Source organism: Oreochromis niloticus, linkage group LG13 (assembly GCF_001858045.2).
Source record: "Oreochromis niloticus isolate F11D_XX linkage group LG13, O_niloticus_UMD_NMBU, whole genome shotgun sequence".
Classification (NCBI taxonomy): domain Eukaryota; kingdom Metazoa; phylum Chordata; class Actinopteri; order Cichliformes; family Cichlidae; genus Oreochromis; species Oreochromis niloticus.
Window position 1 is genome coordinate 1,491,398 of NC_031978.2, and position 12,781 is coordinate 1,504,178.

General features: G+C 48.8%; 1 protein-coding gene across 2 annotated transcripts in view; it reads left to right on the forward strand.

Moving 5' to 3' along the window:
• Positions 1 to 12,781, forward strand: part of LOC100711069 (spectrin beta chain, non-erythrocytic 1) — a 97,486-nt gene that overhangs the window by 58,608 nt on the left and 26,097 nt on the right. For both annotated transcript variants that reach the window (XM_025897720.1, XM_013264363.3), the window contains exons 3-15: positions 2,613 to 2,764; positions 7,072 to 7,245; positions 8,444 to 8,535; positions 8,716 to 8,796; positions 9,731 to 9,846; positions 9,960 to 10,072; positions 10,178 to 10,365; positions 10,487 to 10,604; positions 11,297 to 11,455; positions 11,772 to 11,867; positions 11,975 to 12,181; positions 12,323 to 12,476; positions 12,563 to 12,714. In XM_025897720.1, the coding sequence (XP_025753505.1) occupies positions 2,613 to 2,764; positions 7,072 to 7,245; positions 8,444 to 8,535; positions 8,716 to 8,796; positions 9,731 to 9,846; positions 9,960 to 10,072; positions 10,178 to 10,365; positions 10,487 to 10,604; positions 11,297 to 11,455; positions 11,772 to 11,867; positions 11,975 to 12,181; positions 12,323 to 12,476; positions 12,563 to 12,714 (1,802 nt within the window). The remainder of the gene's footprint in view (positions 1 to 2,612; positions 2,765 to 7,071; positions 7,246 to 8,443; positions 8,536 to 8,715; positions 8,797 to 9,730; positions 9,847 to 9,959; positions 10,073 to 10,177; positions 10,366 to 10,486; positions 10,605 to 11,296; positions 11,456 to 11,771; positions 11,868 to 11,974; positions 12,182 to 12,322; positions 12,477 to 12,562; positions 12,715 to 12,781) is intronic.

A 12,781-nucleotide genomic window follows, 5' to 3' on the forward strand; every position in this document is an offset into this window, starting at 1 on the left:
CGGGATCTAAATGTTTCAGGCAGAGCATGAACGTGCTCCAGCAGGTCCAATGGACAAGACCACGGAGACGCACAACGAGCAGAGTTTTTGGCTGCTCAGGTGCATTTCCTGCTAAAAATACAATAAAACCAAATAAAAGCAGGCCTGCTGTTTCACCCAGACACGAGCTCAAAGATTAGACAGAGAAGCATTTCCAGGAATCCAGCCCGGGTGGGGCTTCCTGCAGCCAGCGACAATACTCGAGTATTTCTCATAACTGGAGGTGAGCCATGTTCAAGGCAAACGACACAAGCAGCGTGAAACCGAAAGAGAGAGAGAGTGTGTGTGTGTGTGTGTGTGTGTGTGTGTGTGTGTGTGTGTGTGTGTGTAAACACATTTTCCTGCTGGGACGAGCATCTGCTGCTTTTTCAGCACAGGAAGGGGAAGCCCCAACATGAACGAACACAATCTCACACACACACACACACACACACACACACACACACACACACACACGCACACGCACACACCCTGCAGTAGGAAGCATGGAGATAAGAAGCTCGGCTTCTCTCGGCGAGTTAAAGCTCTCATGTGATGATGCCTCTCGTGCAGGAAACAAACGTGTCTTAAAGACCTTAAAGAGGTCCGCCATGAACCTGTGCAGGCGGCGCGGTTTAGTTTCTGTTGACTTTCAGAGTATTTGTCAGATCCAGATGTGGATCCGTTTGGATGTTTCTCATCCCAACCTCACAAATTTGCATCAGAGTGAAACAGGAGAGGGCGGGAGGCGTCGTCACCGAGTACCCTCGGAGAGCGGAGGGTATTTCCAGCCTTTCCAGCAGTCAGAGTGCAGATGGCTGTTTGCTGTTCTCAGTGCCGATGTTCTTGTAGTGAGGGCGGCGTTGACGTGTTATCAGCTGCATTGTTGTGGTTTTATCTGTGGAACAAATTTACATTTTGCTCACTGAACCTGCAGCTTCCATTTAAAAAGGCTGATTCGATCCGATCTGAGGGTTAAAGCCAGAAACCAGCAGGTTTCATAGATTTCACGAGTGCAGACTGTTTGTTCCAGTCGTCCTCATTGCTTCTTCCTGTTGATATCTGAGCAGTCGTAGACCTCGTGGCGTCTTCCAGCAGCTCCAGTTTGATATCGGAGCGTCTCCGCTGAAGGCCATTCAACACTGAGGCCATTGTCCTGCTGCAAAATAACAACACAGCGCGAAGGTCGTGGATTTGTGTGAACGTTTGTTGGACTGGGCAAATCTTATCGGCCCAGTTTCCCTGCAGAGGTCACGCAGAGTTCCGTCCAGTGTGACGTGTGTGCGACTGTAAAGGTGGAGGAAGAGCTTCGTGTTGGAAGACGACTCGAAGAATCTGTTGGTGCCGTGTTTTTATCTGTGGGAGTGACTTTAACCACCGTGTGTGACTGCAGACGTTGTACAGCGATGATGCGAGAAGTTTAAAATCTGCAGTCATTCCAAACCAACCTGTTTGATAACGGGTCAGAGAGGCCACGCCCCTCACAGAAATCAGCACTTTAAAGCAGCTACACTTAAAATGTGGCATGCTAGAGTGTCAGCCTGCCGTGACCTTTGACCTCTGTCTTCACTGCATGAATCCTCACAGTGAGTTCAGAAGTCAGCGGTGTGTGAAAGCACACACAGAGCAGCTGTGGGTGGAGGATGTGTGGGTGTGGGTGTGGTGCCAGGTTGTGAAACTTCCTCCTGCGACCTCCTGAGTTCACGCGTCGCCGTGTTCGAGCTGCAGCGACAGACACGTGTGACGAACCGCTCGTTTAAAACCTTAAACAAAAGCCCGAACACGCTGCAGCTGTTTCTTCTGTTTCTATAGAGCGTCAGACTGACGATGAACCGAGGCCCGGCATTAGACCGTAGATTATTATGAAGTGTCACTCATGCAAAGCTACCCTGAGAAAGTCCAGTAGAATCTGTCGCCTGTTGTCTGAATTATGTAAATATGTACTTTGATCAACTCGAGCGATACAGTCTGTTCGCAGATGTCGTCGACCGCACCAAAGATCCAAAAACTGGAGGCTGATCCTCGAGCTGTCCTCGAGAAAATAAATGTGGGTGGGGATAGAGTAATATCCTCTGGTGTGTGTGTGTGTGTGTGTGTGTGTGTGTGCGCGTGTTGGGGGTGGGGGATAACAGTAACCGGCAGGCTCGTGGGAAATAAACTCTGCGGCAGGTGTGAGCCATCAGGCGACACTTCATCTGCTGCGTGTTTGTGTGAGCACGTCCAGCCGAGAGTTCAGGTTTAGTCTGCTTTATCTAACATAGGAAAACACACACACGTGTGTATTTATATCCTTGTGGGGACATCTCATTGACATAATGCTTTCCCTAGCCGCTTACCCTAACCATCAAAAATGAATGCCTGACCCTGACCCTAAACCTAACCATAACCTAATTGAAACTCTGTCACTAAAACCACATTGTCTGAAAAATACCTTCAAACTTGTGAGGACCAGGATGTTGGTCCCCACAAAGATATGTAAACAAACACACACACACACACGTGTTCATATACGAGCAGGACGCTCGGAGACTCTCCTGACTGTGATTATCGTGTCTCACTCTCTCTTTGTGTCTCTGTCTCTCTCTCTCTCTCAGATGAGCGTGAGGCGGTGCAGAAGAAGACCTTCACTAAGTGGGTGAACTCCCACCTGTCCAGAGTTTCCTGTCGGATCACCGACCTCTACATGGACCTGAGGGACGGACGCATGCTCATCAAGCTGCTGGAGGTCCTGTCGGGAGAGAGACTGGTGGGTTACGTCGCTGTATTTTGAAGGGCTTTTATTTTGAAGGAGGCTAAAGTGGCTTGGAGAAATTTTTACCATTCAGAGTCATGGGGGTGCGGCGGGTCACCGGGATGAAGTACTCCATCAGCAGCTTCATTAAAAACAATCAAATGTGACCTGAACTGATCATCAGGCGACTTTAATGTGACTAAATATTAGGAACACTCACCAAAGCTCTGAGAATGAGACTGTTTTAAGTTATCTCAAATATCTCTGAATGAGGGTTCTGTCAGACGTCAGGACGGAGTCACCTCTGTTTGGTCCTTCCCCGCCTGCACTGATGGAATCACATTGGACTTTTTTTTTGTTTTCCCCACTTTGGGTCATTCGGGTCTGAATGAATCATTAAGATAAGCTAGAGACTTTCTGCTTTTTAGCCCTTGTCCACTTTACAAAATGTCTCTTATATTTGTGAATGATACTCGACAGATGGAGGTAAACTCCTCGGCTGATGAAACCAAACCGCTCATGGACAAAAGCTCTGCGCTGTCCTCGCTGCACAGCAGCAGCTGCCGGGCGTCTCCGCTCTCCCCCTCGTCTTATCTAAACCGTTCATTCCTTTTCTGTGGAGATCAAATGAGGCGTTTATGGCTCCGGCAATCATTAACCGTCCTCTGTCTGCTTTACCTCAAACCAGATCGGCTTCCAGCACACTCGTTTCTGTCTGGTCGAGCTTTTTTTAAACGGATGTGTCGTCGGAGGCGTCCTCGTACACGTCACACCTGCAAATATATAAAAACAGCAGTGCGACTCTTTAAGACGTCAGCAGAGGATAGAGAGGAGATAATGATGATGATCAGCAGCTTAGGATGATTCAAAGCTCATAATAATCATTCTTTCTCTTATACTGAGCCTCAGTGCTGCCTCTCAGTTCATCATCTGTCTGAACCACCAGTTTTAGCTCCTCCCCCTTTAAGTGGCCCGTTTCTTTTTCACAGATGTCTGCTCAGAGCACGCTGAACTGCATTTATGTCGAATCATCCCACAAATCCATAAATCCGGGTGAACGTTAAACAGTCGAAGGTGTTTCTGATGCTCTCGAGTTTCCACATTTTGAATTCTGAGAGGCGAGCGAGTCGGTCTGTCGGCCTTCCTGCTGTATTCTCCTCACGCTCGCATGACGTTAAATCACTCAGACTTTTCCAGTTTCACCCCTGGACTGTGACTTCCGACGCTACAAGCCAAACCCCCCTCCTCCTCCTCCTCCTCCTCCTCTTTTTCTTCTTCTGTCTGTCGAAGCTCTTCATCTCTGACCTCCTCTCTCGCTCTGCTGTCATCCGGCTTTGTCTCAACCTGTCAAACACACACGGAGAGGAAACGCAGCCAGGAATCCAACTTTCCTCCGTTTTCACCTTCTGTTCGGGGAGGAGGATGTTGGAAACAGAGAGGTGGTGACGTGTGAAGCAGGCTGGGTGGAGGATGGGGGGATAACGGTGGTAGATGGGGTATTTGTGTGTGTGTGTGGGGGGTGAGTTGTGAAAGGAGTCATTGAGCAACTTTAGGGTTTACATGCAGCCAAACGCCTCCAGAAGCAGCAGAAGAATCTGCGAGTGCGCGGCTGCCGAGGCCGTGCAGCAGCAGGCCGAGCTGTGCACGGCTTCAGTCTCTCAGTACTTACAGTTAAAGTGAAGTCCAGCTTCAGCGAGTCCCACAGCAAAGACACGCGTGCACAATTTCCTGATGTTAGCCTGCTCAGCGACAGCTTGTGTGGTTTTCTAAGCATCTGTTAGCTTATCGTGGCTAAAGTAGCAAAGGAGGAGGTGAAAGGTCAGTGTTTCAGACGTGACATGCAAAGTGGGATAACATGGAAGTTTGAGCCACACGTGCAGTTTCAGCTGTGTGTGTGTGTGTGTGTGTGTGTGTGTGTGTGTGTGTGTGTGTGTGTATACAGTAACCCTGAAATAACTCCTGTTTGTCTGCAGCCCCACACAGCCGGCGACATCTGGCTTTGCATTGCGTGCTGGGACGTCCAATCGGGCACAGCCCCGCCCACCTGCTGGTCCCAATAGTCAGGTTACGCGGGTCAGAAAAAGGGAACGTTAAAGGGGGAGGAGCTAAAACGGCTTGCGTGTCAGACACAGAAGGATTATTTTGAACTGTAAATCATGCTGAGCCGCTGTAGATGAGCGCAGGGATGAAACTGCGGAGCAGACGAGGACAACGTGGGCTCAAGGGAAAGATGGATTTGGAGAAATCTGAAGTCCTGTGGTCAGAGAAAAATGTCAGAAATGGTTTAAAATTGGTAGCATTTGTTTAAGGAATGACTCAGAGGGCTGAAACGGCAGCGTTTGAATGGAAGGAATTTGTTGGGACTATTTTCAGAGGTGGATTAATCCACACCGCGTGTTGTTTCCTGTAGCTGGAGATGAAGCAGATAATGAATGATAATGAGGGAACATGTCAGAGTCCCGCAGCAGGATCGCTGATGTTTTCTGGGCAGCATTTGGTAGTAAGATGCGTTTTTGTTGGACTTGTTCCGGCCCCCCGTTGGAGTATTGTGTTGTAAAACACATCCATCACTGTCCTCCTCACTCCAGGGTTTACTCTGAGGGGGCGTTTCAGGCTTGGCTCAGGTCCTACTTGGGTAAAGGTTTCCGATCAGTCTCACCGCAGTCACTCACAACACAAGCAGGCCGCCCCCGTTTCATGACACGGCGCGATGCTCCAGCCTAAAAGCCGCTCCAACCTTCTCCGTGTGGAAATTCCCACTCCGGACAGGGATCCGCTGCTCATGGAGGTGAAATGGTTTGTTTTCATGGCTTAAGGTGCTGATGAGCGTCAGCGTGACCCACGCTGCACCTCTGTGGGGTCTGTTGGATTTGTGCCGCTGGCATCGTCCAAAAAATCCCTCTGGTCCGAGTCCAGGTCCTGAATCACGGAGCGACTTTGAGCCGTTTGTGTCTGTGTGAGGAAAAGAAACGTCTGCGGTGTTATTGTTGGCCTCGGTCCTGGCGGTCGTTCTGTGTGTGCGCTGCAGGATGTAACGAGGCTGCTCTGACGTTTATTTTATCGTCGTCTTTTATTCGTCCTGTGTTTAGTTTATATTTCGGGAATTCATCCAAATTTAAACATCGCCTTCCTGAATTTGTCAGAGCCGTCCGAGAGGCTCGCTTTCAGCACGCCGTTAAAAATAAACCAACACGAGAGTTTAAATGTTGAAAACGTCTTTGAAACACAGGCAGGTGTGCACAGCCTCACCTGTGTCAGGTGGAGACTCTCCGTGATGCCACACCATCCTTACCGTCTCGTTTGCCCCCCGAGAGCAGTGAAGCCCCCGTTCTCACTTCCTGTTTCTGACTCAATGTCACATTGAAGTTGGAGTTCCGTCCGTTTGTTGTGCGACACAGAGCCGAGCTGTCAGACATCTGGCTGATGATTCAGGGCTGAAGCTCGACAGTAAACTGGGTTATCGTGGCGTTAAATCATCCTGTAAATCCTTCGGTCATAATCACAGCCGAGTCCTCCTCGTTCGCCGTCTTCTGCTCCGCCTGCTGGGAAACCGAGGCTCAGGGCGTTCCATGACCACGGGTGCGCTGGGCTGCGTTTCCTCTCCGGGACAGGAATCGTCTCACCTGCACAGTTTCACGGGAGAACTGCCCGGAAACAGAGAAAGGAAAGAGCCCAGGATGATCCATATCATTTCTTTAGAGCATCTAATCCATAAAACCTCAAATTTACAATCAGATATGATTTAAAAAAAGCACCAAATCATCACAATCATGAAGCTTCGAGCCTCAGATTTAGTTTGAAAATGAACCGAAATCATCAACAAAGATTCTCTGATCAGCAGCTCGAGCCCACAGTGTGAAGTTCAACAGCAAAAGTGACTAAAATGCTCCAACGCCACTTTCTCAGGTTCCACCCAACTCGCAGCACCCCCTGGTGGGCGGACCCTGCCATCTCTTTTTAAAAGCTGCTCATCAACCAAAACTAAAGCAAATATAGAAACTTATAAGGCAGAAATGACCAAAGTGCTTCAGAGTACAGCATGTTTAATGTCCTCAGATCTCCCGTTTGGAGATCGCGGACGTTTCAAGCCATGATCTGTAGATCTGTGACGTTTCCAGGAGGAACAGTGGGAGGGATATAAACTCAGGAGACCAGCGCAGCTGCAGCGTGAAGTAATAAATAAATGATAAAACAAAGTGTCCGTTTGAAAGCGTTCAGCTGTGTCTGCAGCTGTTCACACACGGCGGCCTGATGCGGTTCACGGTTTCTGGTTTCTGCCGGTTCTTAAAAAAAAACAAAACCTGTTTTTGTTGTCGTTTCAGCCGAAACCCACGAAGGGTCGTATGAGGATCCACTGCCTGGAAAATGTGGACAAGGCTCTGCAGTTCCTGAAGGAGCAGAGGGTTCACCTGGAGAACATGGGCTCCCACGACATCGTCGACGGAAACCATCGCCTCACTTTAGGCCTCATCTGGACCATCATCCTCCGCTTCCAGGTAACAGGCAGCCGAGCAAGTTTGCATCCCAACACCAGACTGGGCCATCTGGGTCATCGCCTGCTAGTTTCTGTGACGCTGTCTGGTGTGTCTCTCTTTAGGGCGCCATTTTGCATCCCAGAAAAATTTAAGTCAGGGTTCATTACAGTCATCTGTAACACTAAAGATATCCACTGTGACCGAAGTAGAAAGAAGCTGTTTTTTTTAAATCCATGGGGACAAACTACACCGGACGCCTTTACGTCCATCTGTGATTTTGTGTCCTCAAAACTTTTCAGTTTTCAATTGTGAGACAGAAAAAGTATCATGTGCCATTTTGCACCCCTAAAATAATAAAGCAGTTGGACTGAAACCTTTTACCTCGATACTGTTTTGCATCCCAAAATACATCAAGTATATTCTCACTTTTTGAGAGTTTAGAGCACACATGTTGAACCAGTTACTGACACGAGATGCAAAATGGCATATCTGAAACCTTTACAGAGTTCATTTCACATAGAAGTGAAAGTTAAGTTGCTATGAAAGCACTGCTATACTAGAAACTATTTCCTTAACACAATTGTAAGTAGTGAGTTTAAAAATTGTCGTATTTTGTTGTAAACTGACGAGTTGAAGTGAAGTTGGTGGTAAAATGCTCACTTCAGCCGTCACAAACCAGGTGACTGTTTCTTACCTTCAGACGCGTTAAATACAATCAGAAATCAGATGAAATTAGAAGCCCGGCTCCTCCTGTGACGTGGTTTTACTGTATGCTGGCGGTCGATGTCACTGGGACAGTGAACAGTTGGGTGAAAAGGATTTAGCTTTTATAAGCTGTGAGGATTAAAAAAACCGAATGGTTTAAATCCCACGGTGGAGGAGCGAGTGCAGACCGATAGCAGGACCACAGTTGGTTTCATATACGCATCAGCTGTGCTTGAATCATTCAAGCTGTCGGACTCAAACTGATGGACGTCCATCAATGAAGGTGAGATGTTTACATCTGTGGGCTCGTGTGTCTTTGTAAGGACACACTTTCAGACAGGTGGGGTTTTCAGGAAATTGGGGGATGTTTGGAAAATGAGGATATTTCTGGTTTGCAGAGATGTTGTTCAGCACATTTTGTGTACTTTGTCTCATCTTCTTTAAAAAAGCTGTGTGAGTCCTCGGAGTCAGTTTAACCTTACAGCTGACTGCTTCTTTAAACTGTGCACCTCAGATCCAGGACATCAGCGTGGAGACGGAGGACAACAAGGAGAAGAAGTCGGCCAAAGACGCTCTGCTGCTCTGGTGTCAGATGAAGACGGCGGGGTGAGTCCTTCACTTCCTTTTCTGAAAGTGTCTTATACCACTCTGCGTGGACTGTGATTGGCTGTGGGTCCAGGGAGGCGGGTCGAGTGGGGCTGTCGCAACTTCCTGAATCCCACCCAGCACGTTGATGTCATTACGCTGACATGGTTAGATAGATTTATGGTGATTTGCTCTTTGCAGATATCCTAATGTCAACATCCACAACTTCACCACCAGCTGGAGGGACGGGATGGCCTTCAACGCCCTCATCCACAAACACAGGTAGGGCTCAGCCTGCTGCAGGTGCTGCACAGGGATGAGAGAAACTCGGCACACTCCGAGTGGAGAAATCTGACGTTTGGATGGAAAACTGGCTTCTGTTTAATCATGTTTTTAAAAACAGATGAATTAAAATGATTTTTAGAGGAATTCTCGCCGCGAAGACGAGCACTCCAACATCACAGCAGGAGCTCGTGGGTGTTTTTACTGCAGCGTCCTTCAGAGCTCATTAAGATTTAAAACCTTCCTTTCTTTAGTTTATTAGGTGTGATGTGCGCAGACGTCTACAGAACTTTCACTTGTGGACGAAATGATTTTGTTTTTCTTTAAACATCTAATCCTGATGGAGGGAAGGCGGAAACATGAAGAATAAAGTTCAGTTGGTCACAAAAAGAGAGATGAGACGCAAACATCCCGATGAAAAAGAAAGGCAGCGTCTCTTTAGGAGTACCGAGGTCCAATCAGACACAGTGTCCTGTTCTGCTACAGACGGCCCATCGCCCACTTCCTGGGTCTCGTTTCATAGTCTTTCTGGTTTACCAAAACCGTGCACCTGGCCGTGAGTGCCTTCCTCTCCTCCAGGCTGATGTTGGATGCTGGGGCCTTTGCATTGATCAGACAGGCTGAACTTTCATCTGCACAGCATCTTAAAATGTTGTCTGAATGGTACGCATGGCCGTTGATCAGGGTCATGACAATTTGCATATTAATGATCATAAACTGACCTGACAGCCCATTCTGTCCTTAGTTCCTCAGGTTCAGGCGTCGCTTCTCACCTGCAGTTTATCGACACCAAGATGGCAACAGCAAAAAATCTGAGCTTCCTAATTCATCCAGACAACACGAACTAATGTGCCATCAGTGTGTGACGATGTCTGGGAGTAGAGCTGGTATCATGTCACCTTTTGACCTTTCTCCTTCTGTTTCCGGTCTGCAGACCCGACCTGATCGACTTCGATAAGCTGAAGAAATCAAACGCTCACTACAACCTGCAGAATGCCTTCAACCTGGCCGAGCAGCACCTGGGCCTCACCAAGCTGCTGGACCCCGAGGGTAAGCCATGGGGCGCGCGCGCGCGCACACACACACACACACACACACACACACACACACACACACACACACACAGGACATGTTAAATCTGTGCTCTTCATGCTTGTGTGCAGACATCAGTGTGGACCACCCTGATGAGAAGTCCATCATCACCTACGTGGTCACCTACTACCACTACTTCTCCAAGATGAAGGCGCTGAAGGTGGAGGGCAAGAGAATTGGGAAGGTGACGACGACTTTAAAGAACAAAGAAACAAAAAGTCTTGTTAAACACTTTCTTTCCTGAAATATACCAGATGTTAAGCTCACAGTGTTTTTTTTTCCCTTTCAGGTTCTGGACAATGCCATCGAGACGGAGAAGATGATCGAGAAGTACGAGTCTCTGGCATCTGACCTGCTGGAGTGGATCGAACAGACCATCATCATCCTCAACAACAGGAAGTTCGCCAACTCTCTGGTGGGAGTCCAGCAGCAGCTGCAGGCCTTCAACACCTACCGCACCGTGGAGAAGCCCCCAAAGTCAGTATCTGCTTTTAATGCGAGAAATTAAGAAATGCTGTCATATGAAATAAACCCGACGTTTAATAGTTTTCCTGGAACGAGTTGCACATCAGCTGAGTTTGTGTTGCTGTGTTTGCAGGTTCACAGAGAAGGGAAACCTGGAGGTCCTTCTGTTCACCATCCAGAGCAAGATGAGGGCGAATAACCAGAAGGTTTACACCCCCCGAGAAGGCAAACTCATCTCCGACATCAACAAGGTACCCGGCTGCCCCGCCTCCAGCTCCCCGTGTCAGAGGTCAAGAATGGAGCCTTTAAATGTTTCAGACTTTTCCTCGGTTCATTTATTTTACATTAATCTGCCCTGAGAGGCAAAGTGAGCCAATTGGACAGTTTAGACCAGGGGTGGGCAATCTCAGTCCACGAGGGCCGGTGTCCCTGCAGGTTTTAGATGTGTCCTTGAACCAACACAGCTGATTTAAATGGCTAAATTAGCTCCTCAACATGTCCTGAAGTTCTCCAGAGGCCTGGTAATAAACTAATCACGTGATTCAGGTGTGTTGACCCAAGGTGAGATCTAAAACCTGCAGGACACCGGCCCTCGAGGCCTGAGATTGCCCACCCCTGGTTTAGACAGAGTCACGCCTGATGTCAAAAACATCTGTCGGGTCACACAACACTCATGAAGTTTTGGTGATGGCGTTAAAGTAAAATCCCACAGGTAAAAAAGTGTGTGGTATTTTTGGAAATCCAAGGAATTTTGTCCGATTCTGACTCCAGAGCGCAGCCACCCAGAGAGCTAGCGAAGGCAAAGGCAGGATGTGTCGACCTGGCTGAGTCCACACCTGTAAAGGTGGAGGTTCAGACGAGGGTGTGCAGGAAGACAGAGAACTGCTCGGATCCAGATGTTCAGACAGATGTAAAGACCTGGTTCTTTGTGCGTTTGTTTTAGGCGTGGGAGCGTCTGGAGAAGGCGGAGCACGAACGGGAGCTGGCTCTGAGGACGGAGCTGATTCGTCAGGAGAAACTGGAGCAACTCGCCCGACGCTTCGACCGCAAAGCCGCCATGAGGGAGACGTGGCTGAGCGAGAACCAGAGGCTGGTCTCACAGGTACGCTCGGCTCAACCCGGGTCACCTTTATTCGAAACCTTTTATCAAAATCATTTTAATTGATCTTTATTTCCTCTCATCACCTCCACGTTTCCTTTCCTCTCATCCTTCCCTCTCCATGTATCCTTTCTTATCTTATTCATCCTCTTCTTGTTTCCTCTATCCTTATTATTTTCTTTCCTCTCTCCTCTTTGTCCCCTTCCCTTCCTCTCCTTTATCCTTATTCCCTCCCCTGTTCTTTCCTAATGTTGTTTCCTCTGTGTGTTCCTTGTTTCCTCTCTCCTCTCCTTGTTTCGTTTCCTCTGTCCTCCCTCAGGATAACTTTGGATTCGACCTTCAGGCCGTGGAAGCTGCTACTAAGAAACACGAAGCCATAGAAACGGACATCGCTGCGTACGAGGAGCGAGTTCAGGTGAGTCACCTGCTCGTCTCGTCTGATGTCTCGTATCGATCGGCAGGTCACAGGTGACGGAGTGAAAGCTTAGAAAGTCATTCTCCTCCTCCTTATCACTGGTGCAGGCGGTGGTTGCCGTGGCAAAAGAGCTGGAGGCAGAGAGTTACCATGACATCAAACGCATCACAGCCAGGAAGGACAACGTGATCCGGCTGTGGGAGTATCTGCTGGAGCTGCTGAAGGCCCGCAGGCAGCGGCTGGAGATGAACCTGGGCTTGCAGAGAGTCTTCCAGGAGATGCTCTACATCATGGACTGGATGGACGAGATGAAGGTAGGGAGGAATGGCCGCCATCTTTTATCAGTGGCTTTGTCTTCCTGATTGGTCGTTCTTATTTCTTTACTTTTCCTCTGAGGACTCGTGCTTGTGCTCTGCTGCTGGTTTAACCTCCGCCCCTGTGCTCTCCACCTCCAGATGCTGCTGCTGTCTCAGGATTACGGGAAGCACCTGCTGGGCGTGGAGGACCTGCTGCAGAAACACGCCCTGGTGGAGGCGGACATCAGCATCCAGGCCGACCGAGTCCGAAACGTCAACAGCAACGCTCAGAAGTTTGCCAGTGACACCGAAGGTGCGACACGCAGATGTTACCTGCTTAGTTCCAACTGTTTGTTCTTCAATAACGCCTCCATCTCACCTCCTGCTCCTCCTCCTCAGATTATAAGCCGTGTGACCCTCAGATCATCAAGGACCGAGTTGCTCACCTCGAGTTCTGCTACCAGGAGCTGAACCAGCTGGCAGCTGAGCGGCGAGCGCGCCTCGAGGAGTCCCGCCGCCTCTGGAAGTTCTTCTGGGAAATGGCTGAAGAGGTGATCCGTTGTTGTTGTTGTTGTTGTTGTTGTTATTTATTTATAGTAAATCAGTGGTTTGAGCTCC